The 13,550-nt window shown below is 46.5% G+C and overlaps 1 protein-coding gene across 1 annotated transcript; it reads left to right on the plus strand.

Moving 5' to 3' along the window:
- The first annotated feature begins 337 nt into the window (after window positions 1–337).
- HNRNPUL2 (heterogeneous nuclear ribonucleoprotein U like 2) lies at window positions 338–11,159 on the plus strand. The gene is made up of 14 exons (XM_038564248.1): window positions 338–908; window positions 2,813–2,948; window positions 3,227–3,303; window positions 3,526–3,665; window positions 3,966–4,056; window positions 4,154–4,266; window positions 4,697–4,960; window positions 5,140–5,262; window positions 6,097–6,225; window positions 7,022–7,190; window positions 8,756–8,956; window positions 9,989–10,062; window positions 10,318–10,425; window positions 10,542–11,159. The coding sequence occupies exons 1-14, from the start codon at window positions 368–370 to the stop codon at window positions 10,620–10,622; spliced, it is 2,247 nt and encodes a 748-aa protein (XP_038420176.1). The 5' UTR covers window positions 338–367; the 3' UTR covers window positions 10,623–11,159.
- Window positions 11,160–13,550: the final 2,391 nt, after the last annotated feature.

Below are 13,550 nucleotides of genomic sequence, written 5' to 3' on the forward strand. Positions count from 1 at the left end.
CAGGGGTGAGAGGGGGCGGGAGGGAAGGGGAGGGAAGGGGAGGGAAGTCCGTCGTCCTCGGCGCGCGCCCGCCCGCGGCAGGGAAATCGAGGGGGCAGGAAGGGAAGCAGTTCCCCGTTGCGTTGTTTCGGGCTCGGGGAGCCGAAAGGGGGAGGGGAGGAGGAGGGAGAAACAAACCCTACGTCGCAGCGGCTGCGCGCGGCCTTCGCTGCCTGCCTGCGTGCGTACGTGCGTGCGCTCGCTCGCGCGGGCTCAGTGCTGGCGCGTGAGGCGGAGGCGGGCGGCGGCGGCGCCTGCGCGGTCGGGCTCGGTCGACGGTTCGCAGGGGAGGAGGCGGCGGGAGGCGGAGGAGGCGGCGGCGGCGGCGATGGAGGTGAAGCGGCTGAAAGTGACCGAGCTGCGGTCGGAGCTGCAGCGGCGGGGCCTGGACTCGCGCGGCCTCAAGGTAGATCTGGCGCAGCGGCTGCAGGAGGCGCTAGACGCCGAGATGCTGGAGGACGAGGCCGGCGGTGGCGGGGCCGGGCCCGGCGGGGCCTGCAAGGCGGAGCCTCGGCCTGTGGCCGCGTCGGGCGGTGGCCCGGGCGGGGACGAGGAGGACGACGAAGAGGAGGAGGAGGAGGACGAGGAGGCGCTGCTTGAGGACGAGGACGAAGAGCCACCCCCTGCCCAGGCGTCGGGCCAGGCCGCGCAGCCGCCGCCGGAGCCCCCGGAGGCGGCAGCCATGGAGGCCGCGGCCGAGCCCGATGCTTCCGAGAAGCCGGCGGAGGAGGCCACGGCTGGGTCAGGTGGGGTAAATGGTGGCGAAGAGCAGGGCACCGGCAAGGGGGAGGAAGACGAGCCAGAGGAGCGGAGCGGGGATGAGACGCCGGGATCCGAGGCGCCGGGTGACAAGGCCGCAGAGGAACAGGGTGAGGAGCTGGCAGCGGAGCCCGTCCCCAAACTGCCCCCGATCCAGCACTCAGCCGTGCACCGCGGGGTCCGATTCCTTGTTCTCAATTGCCTGGAAGCGCAAGATTCCCGGCGCCTTTTGGTGGGAGTTCCCAGGGGAGTTGGCTTTCATTCTTGGCCCACCTTGCTGGAGGGTTTGACTGCCCCTGGTGGCCCCGCTCTCTGCAGGAGAGACGTTCCTGCCTAACTTGGTTCCTTAGTGGTAGTGGATGGAAGTAATTTTGCATGCGAACTGCTTGTGAGCTACCTGTGGAGCAGCCTGTCGCGGTATTGGTTATCTCTTCCTTAAGCGGGAATGCGCTGAGAGATTGGTGCTTACACGGACGGCCAGACCGGACTGTTGGAGGCTTTGGCCTTTGGGTTACCTGAGTATTGATATTTCCGTTTTAAAAATATTGAGCAATAGTCTAAGTTCGCTAAAGTTCGCTCCATCCCATTGCTGGAGCTTGAGCCACACGGTGAATCTGTAAGTCTAACCTTGCTCCTGCTTTAGCAGCCTGTGGTGTGAGGCTATGGAGTTTAATAGTTAACTAGTGAAGAGACGGTCTTAATCTAGTGCATTTAGAACTAGCCAACCCTCTTGGCTAGAGGTTTTATCTTGTCTGAATTCTTATGATTAAATTTAAATCTTTTCACTGAGTCCATGGATGGGAAAATGTGTGGATTTGCTGCACACTTGGTTAGTCTTTTACATTTTAGGTCCCTGACTTCCTGAATTGAAACGATTGAGGTGTTGGTGGCTCCATTGAGTAACCTGGGAAGAAAATGTGTGGAATTGCCCCAGGGAGTTAGTGACCTTTCTCTTTTCTTTTGAAGTGGTTGGATGGTTAGAGCTGATCCGTACCTGTCTGTCCGAGTAGGCAGGAAAACTAGAGCTGTTTCCGAGTCTTACTATGAAGTGGGTTGCCTTAGTTCTTATAAGAGATTTTTTTTAGGCTGCTATTAGTAATCATGGTATAATTGGAACCCATTCTAAGACAGTCACATGCAACTTGCAGATTGTTTGCTCTGTGTCCTGGAACAAAAATCCCATTACATAACCTTTGACTTAACGTGTATCCCAAATAGCAGATAAAAAAGGTTTTGAGAGAGAAAAGACCGCTTTAAATAAATTATTATTTTAAACGCTTGTTTTACAAACTAAGGAAAATTTTCAGATTTTTTTCCTCTTGCAGAGAATGTTGCTAAATATATGATAACACCTTTCTGCCCCAAATTATGTGCAGTAAAGATGCAGTATTATTTATGGGTCTCTTGTGACTTAATGGTTTGCCCTTGACAACTTTCAGTAAAGCCCATGGTAAAAATATAGCTTTGTATATGCACCTGAGTCCATTTGCTGTATAAGTAAATGCTGCGAAGGGCTGTGCATTCTAAGCTAGAAAGGCAAACTCTTTAAAACACACACACACACACATATTGAGACATCTATATCATGAAGCTGCTGAAGAGTGATGGAAAATGTATATTAAGTGCCTAGCTTACATTGAAATTTGACAAGAGTCTAAATTAACCTATGAAATTTTTAAAGACTTAGGGGATTTTTAAAGATGTCATATTGGTGGGAAAATCTGCAGGTTTGACCTGATTTAAGTAGATAAATTTAGAATGCAAAAATTGTCCAATTTTTATCTACTGCTCGACTGTAATTAGCTCATAATCATAATGTCCGTCCTTTTTTCTAAAGTACCAGTCAATGACAGGAGGATGATCTTTAGAAATAAACGTTCTGTGGATGCAGTGGGAATAACCTGGCTATTCTGATTAGATAGATACTCAGATCCCTTTTTAGTTTCTATTGGTTCTGAGCTTATTCTACACTCCAGTATGAAAACTGCTGATTTTCTTTCCCTCCTTTTTGTAGGAGATGACCAAGATAGTGAAAAGTCAAAACCAGCAGGCTCAGATGGTGAGCGGCGGGGGGTAAAGAGACAGCGGGATGAGAAGGATGAACATGGCCGAGCTTACTATGAATTCCGAGAGGAGGCTTACCACAGCCGGTGAGGGAAACAGCCCCTTTCGTTGAAAGGAGTGTCTGCTCTGATTTTGATATACCTGATGTTGATTGGAGAGAGGGGTGGATCTAAAATCAAATAGGCTTTTATAGGTATAAGTTTTAGATTGAATCTGTTCTGAAAGCTCCTGTTGCTGTTTTCATTGTTGAAAGAAGCTGTCTTTTGGAATTTTGTATTCACTGATAGTTTAAAACGTTATACAGACACCCATTAAGGAAGAGGACTTTGGATACACTGTATTTGCTTTTTTCTCATACCCATAGCTCAAAGTCTCCACCACCCCCTGAAGAAGAGGCAAAAGAGGAGGAGGAGGATGAAACTCTTGTGAACCTGGACACGTGTATGTATAAGGCAGATAGGTTGGGGTTTTCAGCCATACAGAGATGATTTTGGATGTTAAAATTTCATGGCCTGCAATTTTTAAGAGATGTAGCAATGGGAGACTTGTATCCATTCCTGACAACTAGGTTTATTTGTGTTCTGTTGGTGGCTTTTAAGTGTCAGGCTTTGGAATAAACAGATTGCTTCTAACAGATACTTTGGATCTGCTTCTTTCTAACAGATACCTCGGATCTCCATTTTCAAGTGAGCAAAGACCGCTATGGAGGGCAGCCACTTTTCTCAGAGAAGTTTCCCACCCTTTGGTCTGGTGCAAGGAGTACTTACGGTGTGACAAAGGGGAAAGTCTGCTTTGAGGCCAAGGTAGTATATGCAGCTCCTTAAGACCATTCATTTCTTATTCATTAAACTACTATGTGTTAGGTTCCTGCCCACCAGTATTTTATTAATGCAGTGAAAGGTACCACGTTTTAATGATAATCTGAGCTCCAGTAACTAAGAAATTGACGTCTGTGGCTTTGGTTTAAGTTCATTGATTGCTGTTATTCTGATGTTGGATTGTGATAGTTGTTTTCAGTTTATATAAGAGTCTTGTTTTTCTAACCCAGACTTTGCTCCTGAGTTGGTCAGAGTCTCTGAGAGTTCCTTTTCTGACTTGGCCAGGTAACCCAGAATCTCCCAATGAAAGAAGGCTGCACAGAGGTTTCTCTCCTTCGAGTTGGATGGTCGGTTGATTTTTCCCATCCACAGCTTGGTAATGCTATTTTTAACTTAATCATTAGTGTTTGCTGCTATGTTGCTTACTCCATGGGAAGTTTGGATGTAGGTAACTAATTTGTTCACTGTTCTAGGTGAGGATGAATTCTCCTATGGTTTTGATGGACGAGGACTCAAGGCAGAGAATGGGCAATTTGAGGAATTTGGCCAGACTTTCGGGGAGAATGATGTCATTGGCTGCTTTGCTGTAAGTGCTCCTAAAAGTTACAGATTCATAGCAAGGAGTGGATAGAGGGCTCTGGGAATTCAGTTTCCTCCCCCTGCCCCCCATAAGTAGGCTCCACACTAGGCCACTTAGCATGGAGCCTACTTCCTTTGTCGTGTTGTCAAATTTCTGAAAGGTAAAATCTGGAATATATCAATGAGTTTAGTGCAGGGCTTGAACCCACAACCATGAGATCAAGATCTGGGCTGAAATCCAGAGTTGGATACTCAGCCCACTTGGCCACCTAAGTGCCCTTCAGTTTGCTTCATGTTAGCTCCTATCTTTTATGTGTTTGATGCATTGTTTGCTTAGTTGTGTTTAACATTTTGAGTTTAAAAAAAGATTAAGTTGTAAGATTTAATTAGTTTAAACCTCATAAAGTCATAAATGCTCTTGTCTGTTGTCATTGTAGAATTTTGAGACCGAAGAAATAGAACTTTCCTTTTCCAAGAATGGAGAAGACCTAGGTGTGGCTTTCCGGATCAACAAGGAATCCCTGGCTGACCGGGCCCTCCTACCCCATGTCCTCTGCAAAAATTGTGTTGTAGAATTAAACTTTGGTCAGAAGGAGGAGCCCTTCTTCCCACCACCAGAAGAGTTCATGTTCATTCATGCTGTGCCTGTTGAGGAGCGCGTGCGCACTGCAATTCCTCCCAAGACCATAGAGGAGTGTGAGGTATGCCAGACAATATGCAAAAACTTAGTATTTGTGCTTTGGAATGGTTGGTCTAAGGCTTTTCTTAAAGTATTTTCTTGAAGTTTTATTGAACTGGGGCAGGTGATGATGTTCTTAAATCAGGTTTTGTAAACGTGATCCTCCCTTTTCACGGTATTCCTGGCTCTGTTTACTTACAGGTGATTCTGATGGTAGGACTGCCTGGATCTGGAAAGACCCAGTGGGCACTGAAATACGCAAAAGAAAATCCTGAGAAAAGATACAATGTCCTGGGAGCTGAGATTGTGCTCAATCAAATGAGGGTGAGTTGCTGGGAAAGGTTAGCCATGGTATTTACTCTGGAGGTTTCAAGAAATGCCTATAACCTTTTCCTGATGGAGTTGGTTGGGTCTTTTGAGGGTCGAAGAATAAGGATCCCACAAATGGGAAAATGAATTCTCAATATATGTTTAAGGGAGTTTTTATTTCCTTGCTGTGTTGTCAAATTTCTGAAAGCAGGCAAAATCTGGAATCTATCCAGATGAAGACTGGAAATGACTCTTAGAAAATGGGTAACATACGGGAATCCCTGGGTGGCTCAGCGGTTTAGCGCCTGCCTTTGGCCCAGGTCGTGATCCTGGAGTCCCAGGATCGAGTCCCATGTCAGGCTCCCTGTATGGAGCCTGCTTCTCCCTCTGCCTGTGTCTCTGCCCTTCTCTCTGTGTGTGTCTTTCATGAATAAATAAATAAAATCTTAAAAAAAAAAAAAAAAAGAAGGAAAGAAAAGAAAAGAAAAGAAAATAGGTAACATGGGATCCCTGGGTGGCTCAGCAGTCTAGCGCCTGCCTTCGGCCCAGGGCATGATCCTGGAGTCCCAGGATAGAGTCCCACATCAGGCTCCCTGCATGGAGCCTGCTTCTCCCTCTGCCTGTGTCTCTGCCTCTCTCCCTCCTTCTCTCTCTCTCTCTCTCTCTCATGAATAAGTAAAATCTTAAAAAAAAAAAAATGGGTAACATACACTGACAGCATTGAGGAATAGGAGTGAACTGCTGTGATAGCTTTGGTGGCATCTAAAGAGGTGGCCTTTACCAGTGACTCTTGGGTTTGAACTTGCATAACTTCTTGTGTTTCTCTTCACTTCCTCTTAAACTCCTCAGATGAAGGGGCTTGAAGAGCCAGAGATGGACCCCAAAAGCAGAGACCTTTTAGTTCAGCAAGCCTCCCAGTGCCTTAGTAAGCTGGTCCAGATTGCTTCCCGGACAAAGAGGAACTTCATTCTTGATCAGGTATTGTTCAGATATTGAAAAGAAACCTGGAGCACCTGCTGGCTGAGTCCGTGGTACATGCTGCTCTCAATCTTGGGGTTGTGTGTTCCAGCCTCACGTCAGGTGTAGAGACGACTTAGAAAAAGAAGGAAAGAGGGATCCCTGGGTGGCGCAGCGGTTTGGGGCCTGCCTTTGGCCCAGGGCGTGATCCTGGAGACCCGGGATCGAATCCCACGTCGGGCTCCTGGTGCATGGAGCCTGCTTCTCCCTCTGCCTGTGTCTCTGCCTCTCTCTCTCTCTGTGACTATCATAAATAAATAAAAATTAAAAAAAAAAAAGAAAGAAAAAGAAGGAAAGAAATCTAATTTTACAGAAGGTCTAAAGATGAAAAATTATCTGATAAAATTGCTTATGGTCCAAGTGGGGTACATATGTAGAGGGAATCCGAATTAAGGGTCAGAAGTAGGTGACCAAATTACGACTGTTTATGTTATGGTCATAATGTTTTTTGAACTCAGAAATGCCTTTTACGCGTGTTTTTACCATACTATAAAACACATAATAGAAGGTGGTAGAGCATTAGAGCTTATTTGGATTTCTGGCTCTACCACTTACTAGGTTCGTGACTTGAGGCAAGTCTTGGCCTCTGAGTCTCAATTTTTCTGATCTTCATCAGGGAGAATTTGAAAAATTAGAGGAAATTGTGTCTGTAAGACCCTGTAATCTCTTGCTTCACTTGTAGAAGATGCTCAGTAAGTTGGTTGAGTACAAGTGGTAATTTGCATTTCTAAAACATCTGTTATCCTTCTGCCCCCAGTGTAACGTGTACAACTCTGGCCAACGACGGAAACTGTTGCTGTTTAAGACTTTCTCTCGGAAAGTGGTGGTGGTGGTTCCTAATGAGGAAGATTGGAAGAAGAGGCTGGAGTTGAGAAAGGAGGTGGAGGGAGATGATGTGCCTGAGTCTATAATGCTGGAAATGAAAGGTGTGCTAACATTATACAAGTTAGGGAGCTTGTCTTTGATCAGTGCATGCCTTACCCAGGCCTCTTAGCACCTCTTAGCATCTGGAGTGCTTCTCCACATCTAAAGAGTAAATCCTGGGATGCCTGGCTGGCTCCGTCAGTACAGCGTGCGACTCTTGACCTCATTGTCATGAGTTAGAGCCCGTAGGTGGGCATAGAGGTTACTTAAAAAAAAAAGAAGAAGAAGAAGAAGTAAATCCTAAGAGTAAATTAATGGGTGTGAGCACTTAGAGATGAATGAATGAGGAGGGTGACTGGTGAAGCAGTAAGTTCTTGACTCATTCTAGAGAAGATACAAAGAGGGAGGGAGTAATCGACCACAGCGTGATTAAACTCAAAGCAGAGGCTTTCTTGAGTCAGCTATTGATTTAGTAAAAGCTTCAAGGGTGTTTACTGGTTGTCCAATACTATTTTAGGCATAGGGGATAGCAAATAAAATGAAGCTTTGCCTTCATTGAATTTATGTTCTAGAGGGGGGAGGTTATTATAGTCTAAGTGAAAATACAGTGTTTGGAGTGAACAATCTCATCAGTATATTTTGATTTTTAATATCACATTAGGATTGTTCTTTGGTTTTGGTTTTGATCTGTGTCTGAAATTTTTAATGCAAAACAAAACCTTATAGCATCATTTCCATCTTGATTGACCCCTTTTCCAGTTGTTCCCTTCAGAGTGTGATTCTCCACCCCCCACACCACCCCGGTTGCTGCCTTCAGCTTCTACCATCCCACCTGTCTTATCAACTACGACTGGCTCTTTGAATTATGATAATGCCCAAGCACAGGAGCTGATTACACATCTAAGAGCTGGGATTTTCCAAGTTAACTATGCCAGTCCATAACTGATAATCAGGCATGCAGAGGAATTTAGTTCAGTTTTGTTAAACTGAGGGCTAACTGAATTCATCCAAGAATCAGGAGTGCCCCATTGAGCTGAATTCCCTGAGACCTGGCCTCTGAACTTCGTGTCTGGGGACTGGCTGGTGTGCTGGCCCATCATGCACAGGTGGTAAATGAACTCCCCTGTACTCTTGCTCCCTATTATCCTCATGTAGATGAGTAAGTGCCTTTTGGTTTGGGTCAGTTTCTCATGGAATCTCTCTTAAAAGTGTGTTTCCTGGGGTCTTTACCTAATTGACACCAAAACTTTCTCAGTTATTTTTTAGCTTTTGCTACCTGCATCTGTCCTGATAAGAAACTTTTAACTCAATTCACTGTTAATTTACTATGGATCACTCGAGAAATTGTAAATCTAGTTTGCAGATAGCCTTTTGCTTGGGGCTGTTACAGTTTGGGGAAAAGCTTCTTTCTGGTAGAAGAAGTGCATTGTTCATTTAAATGTAAGTGGGGGGAAAAATAAAAAATAAAAATAAATAAATGTGAGTGAGTATGAACCCAGCACCTTGGTGTGCATTTAGTAGATGAGGGTTAGAAAATCCAGCTTCGTATGGTGGGCTTTTCATGGTGAAATCTTGCACATACATGTGCTTTTCGCGTCCCACGACCTTACTCTCTTCCTCTTAACAGCCAACTTCTCTCTGCCTGAAAAATGCGACTACATGGACGAGGTGACCTACGGGGAGCTGGAGAAGGAGGAAGCTCAGCCCATTGTCACCAAGTATAAGGAGGAGGCAAGAAAGCTGCTGCCCCCCTCTGAGAAGCGGACAAACCGCCGAAACAATCGAAACAAGCGCAACCGGCAGAACCGAAGCCGAGGTCAAGGCTACGGTGAGTCCCAGGGACCTGCCAGCTCCTGGTGTCAGTGTGTTGTCGGTGCCACGTACAGCAGGATCCACAGCAAAGGCCCAGGACACCAAGTCAAGTCATAGGCAATAAGGAAGTACTCTCTTTATGGAGCTGGTTCTTCCTGTGTCCTTCTCCCCCACCTCCTTATGCTTTTCCCATAATTCTTCCCTCAACAAAGGGTAGTTATTTTGCAGCAGGAATACTTGTTTCCTTGAAAAGCAGTGCTTGGGCTCTTGTCTAGTTGTCATTTTTACATCAGTGCCCCATTTCATCTCCTACTTGAGTGTTGGCAGTATAGCCTTCAGATGTGTACAGGGAAATCAGATTCTCAACTTAAGGTTTTTTGCTGCTGCGTGTGTTGGATCAACACAGCTGTGTAGACTAGAAAGTGAATGCATTATTCAGTAATTTGGGGGGTTACAAAGTAAGGCTAGTAGTGGAATTAATTTATCTCCTGCACATCTAGTTTGTCAGTTAACCCCATGGTGTACCTTCACTGACCTTTAAAATGTTTGTGTGTGCCTGTGTATGTAAGTCAGCAATATGTTTGAGTGCCTGCTATGTCCTAGGCACTGGGAATACCAACCAAGTTCTTGTTCTAGACAGCTTAGTATTTATACTTTGTTTCATTGGTATAAAATACTGGGTCTGGGTTATAGGATATCTGGGGTCCCTTCCAACCCTGAAAGTCTGTGATCCTCTGAATGGCAGTTTTTATTCCTGTCTCTAACTCTGCCATGTATCCTTTTGCCATCTTAAATGTTTTGCAGGAGTTGGGGAGCTTCAAAAGCAAGGTGGCTTGGTTTTCTTGTGTCTGTATTCCTCTGCCCTCCCACTTCAGACTATTTAAAAAACTCCTGGCTGGTAATTAATTACCATTGTGTGAGCCTGACAGAAGCAGGCTTCTGTATTCCCCTCAGAATTGCCTTTGGCTCCGACTTTTTGATTTCCACTCAGACATGGAGCCAGGACCCCATGCCAGCTGTCTGAGCGCGCTCTCCATTTCTCTTCCAGTGGGCGGGCAGCGCCGAGGCTACGACAACCGGGCCTACGGGCAGCAGTACTGGGGGCAGTCTGGAAACAGAGGGGTGAGTGCAGCTCTCCTGCTCCTCCCTCTGGGTTGTGATGGCCATTCCTATTGGCTTGGGGGAGCAGAGTGGTTTGGGCTGTTTTCTCAGGGCTTATTAGGGTTTTGCCCATTTGATGTGTTCCTCTGGAAGACCTTATTTTGGGGAGACTCAGCCTGTTGATAATATCAAGCTACGATGTGTGTCTCGTTTAAAATGGGATAGCAGTGGATCATGATGCTAAAAACCCATAAATCTTCACTCCTCCTTTCCCAGGGTTACCGTAATTTCTACGATCGATACAGGGGAGACTATGATCGATTCTACGGGCGAGATTACGAGTACAACAGATACAGAGACTATTACAGACAATACAATCGGGATGTGAGTATCTTCTGGAGCTAGAGCATGGGGGTGGCAGGACTAGAGGAATGAGTGTCATGCCTCTCCGTCCTCGGCCAGCTGTGGCTCCGAGTGATGGGGTTTCCCCTCTCTTCTAGTGGCAGAATTACTACTACCACCACCCCCAGGACAGAGACCGATACTACAGGAACTACTACGGTTACCAAGGGTATCGGTGAAGCCCCTGTCATTCTCGCCTGTCAGCCATGAAGCTGAGTCTCTAGGGGTGCCAGGCACCCCCCAAAACACAACCAAGGAAAACAGGGGCTGTTCGGGTGGGGCTGAGCTGCCGGGGAGGGGCGGTGGGGGGGGAGGGTGCACAAGCAGGGGCAGGGGAGGGGGGAGGCGGAAACAACAAAACTGTACATTTTTTTTAAAAGTTTGTTGAAAAGAATATTGTCTTATTCTATAAAACATTTCAAACCTAGTTAGATATTTGTAATCAAAAAACATTTGCGCAGAAAGCAGCACTTAGGGCTGCCTGTCCTATATCCTGCAGTTGGACAGGAAAAGAACTGAAAATGTCACCCTTCTGACCCATAAGGCAGCTGGACTGGCAGCCAAGGAAGGGAGAGTGATGAGGTGGTGCGGAGAGGGTGGGCACGCATGTGAGGGCACTCTCTCCAGAGCAGGCAGGAGTGGGGACAGAGGGAGAGCTTGTGACTGGGGCAGTGAAAATAAACGATTGGCTCTTATCAATCACTTGCACCAACTAACCGTTTGTATTTTTTTTTTACCGACCTTTCCCTCTTGGGATATCTGGTCTAGTGGGCTGGGAGGCCGAAGTGTCCCTATCTCCACTTGCCTGTACCTCGTGCTGTTTAGCTGAGGCACGGAGACTACCAGTTGGGTGGTTCTATTATATAGGATTCCCAGGTCAAGGAGGCAGAGGGACTGTTGGTGATGGCAGAGCAAAATAGCCTCCACCCTCTCTGTACCCAGTAATGAATTTCCACAGAACCTTGGTGGAGAATGGCATTGCTGCCCTCAGCCTGAAGATTGTGATTTGCCAGTCTCTACTCTCTGTCTTCCAAGCTCGAGACAGGCGGGAAGTCTCTGAAATCATCTCTGTTAGAGTATCTGTCCTCTTATAGTGCAAGAGAAGGAACGTTTCTCAGGGTTTCAGCTCACACAGAAACGAAGCAGGGTTCTTTTCTCTTTTCGCTGCAGCAGGATATGTATATAGGTGAATCCTGTGGTGTGGGCTGTGGGGCCCAGGTGCTGAGAATAGCAACTATTTTATACAGTGTGGAGGGCAGAAGCCCTGCTGGTTTTTTTGATACATAGGTAGAGAGTGGATAGAAGGGGAGGGGGGTGGGGGGTGGGAGGCAGCTCAGGGGGCTGCCGAAACTGGGGAAGGGCGCGAGAATGTGAGTGTGTATAACGTATGCATGAGAGGGAGCACCCCCTCCCCACTTCTTGAAACAGGATTCCTCCAGGGGTGCTGTCCCTGTGTGTCCCCAGAGAAGCCTCCAGACAAGAGACTTCAGTTGGGATAGTTTTTGTTTGTAACTTTACCAACAGCCTCCCGGTTCTTGATAAACAGCTTCAGGTTGCTGGACTCAAGAGGACGGGTGGGATATGAGAATGCTCTTCCAGTACTCTGCTTCTGTTGTAATTCATTTTCCTGCTCAGCATTGTGTCAGCCAAGAGCTTGCTCCGGAAACACCACACATGCAGCACTTCTGAGGGAGGGAAAACCCAGGGTTGTGCTGCCCACTGAGGCCTCACTTCGTTTCCCCACCTGGGCAGTTCTTGGTTTAAAATTTTGTGCTGAGATTTAACTTTCCTCTCCCTCTGCCATCATTCCCTCCATGCAACCCTTCCCTAGGTGTGCAGGCCCACATTCTGGCCCTCTAGTCAAACCCCTGTCCCATACACCCTTCTGCCCCACAAGTACCTCTGATCCTGAGGCCAGCAAAGGGGTGCTGGTAGGAAGGAAGTCAGCTTGCTCCTCATGACATCCTTTCTGTGGGCGCCTGCTTCCTTGTGGTGCCTTCATGGATTTGTGTGTGGCAATGGGTGAAGTGATTGCATGAACTTTGCTGTAATCCACTAATAATTTCTTAGGGGAGTTTAAGAAAGCTTTGCTCATAGTGTCAGGCAAGGAGGTAAAAACTGGAGCCTAAAGAAATTCCCTTGGGGCAAGATTATGTGACAGTAGAAAATTGGATTTGAGGCAGAAGTTGCCATCTCCTTTCAAATGTTCTGTCCTCCAGCAAATAGCATCTTTTTATAGTGTCTGATGTGTTTGGCGGATGCTATACCCTAGGGGCCACGGGGACAAAGCTCAAGCCATTTGGCAGTTTTGGGAGGTGGGGGACGGCTGGGGGAGGTACTTGCTATTAATTTTTGACACCAGAAAGTCATCTTTTTAAAAATTTTTTAAAAAGCTGTTTTTCTGATGGAGAGTGAAACTGCCACATCCTTGTCACTTTAACCCAAGAGATCACTTGCAACAACAGTAGATGTCTGGGTTTTGTTTCTGTCTGTCTTTTTATTGTGAAAAAAACAATGTTAAGGGGTGGGGGGTGGGGAATGTGGATTACCAAGAGGGATTCCTAGCCTTGTTTTCCTTAGAAGACTTGTTTAGTGTTTTATCAGACATCTCTTGTAGTTGTTGTAGATGGAAACGCTCATGAGATAAACAAACACCACATGGAGCCTGTAAATGTTTTTGCACAACTTGTAAAGCATTCTTGGAAGTGGCCAGTAAAAAAGGGTTTTACCGTTAAAAAAAAAAAAATGTAACGTGTCATTGTTTACATCTGTAACTTTTTCCTCCCGTGTTCTCATTACATCTTGGCAAAAATGTAGGCACAGTAGCTTCCAGTTTTAGAATAAATAACCATTTGGATTGAATTCACCCTATCTCCTGTGGCTGCACTGACTGGGGCAGAATGTGTCATTGGGGGGAATTGACTGATTTTTGATGCTGCTTCCTCAAGTTATACTGGGTCCAACCAAGGATGGCTTTTCTCTTGCATGGCTGTTCCTCCCTTCTTATTCTACAATTCACTCGGGAGCCAGCCATGTCTTCACTTGTCGGTTGTTAGCTTGCTTAGTGCCTGCTTATGCCAAGCACTTGAGCCATCAGAGTAGAAGAA

This window comes from Canis lupus, chromosome 18 (genome assembly GCF_011100685.1).
Source record: "Canis lupus familiaris isolate Mischka breed German Shepherd chromosome 18, alternate assembly UU_Cfam_GSD_1.0, whole genome shotgun sequence".
NCBI lineage: Eukaryota > Metazoa > Chordata > Mammalia > Carnivora > Canidae > Canis > Canis lupus.

Bases quoted from the DNA above. Each gene is read 5' to 3' on its own strand.
- HNRNPUL2 (XM_038564248.1), top strand. From the start codon at position 368: ATGGAGGTGAAGCGGCTGAAAGTGACCGAGCTGCGGTCGGAGCTGCAG. The intron at 2,949-3,226 runs GTGAGGGAAACA...TCATACCCATAG, and splicing joins GAGGAGGCTTACCACAGCCG to CTCAAAGTCTCCACCACCCC. The intron at 3,304-3,525 runs GTATGTATAAGG...TCTTTCTAACAG, and splicing joins TCTTGTGAACCTGGACACGT to ATACCTCGGATCTCCATTTT.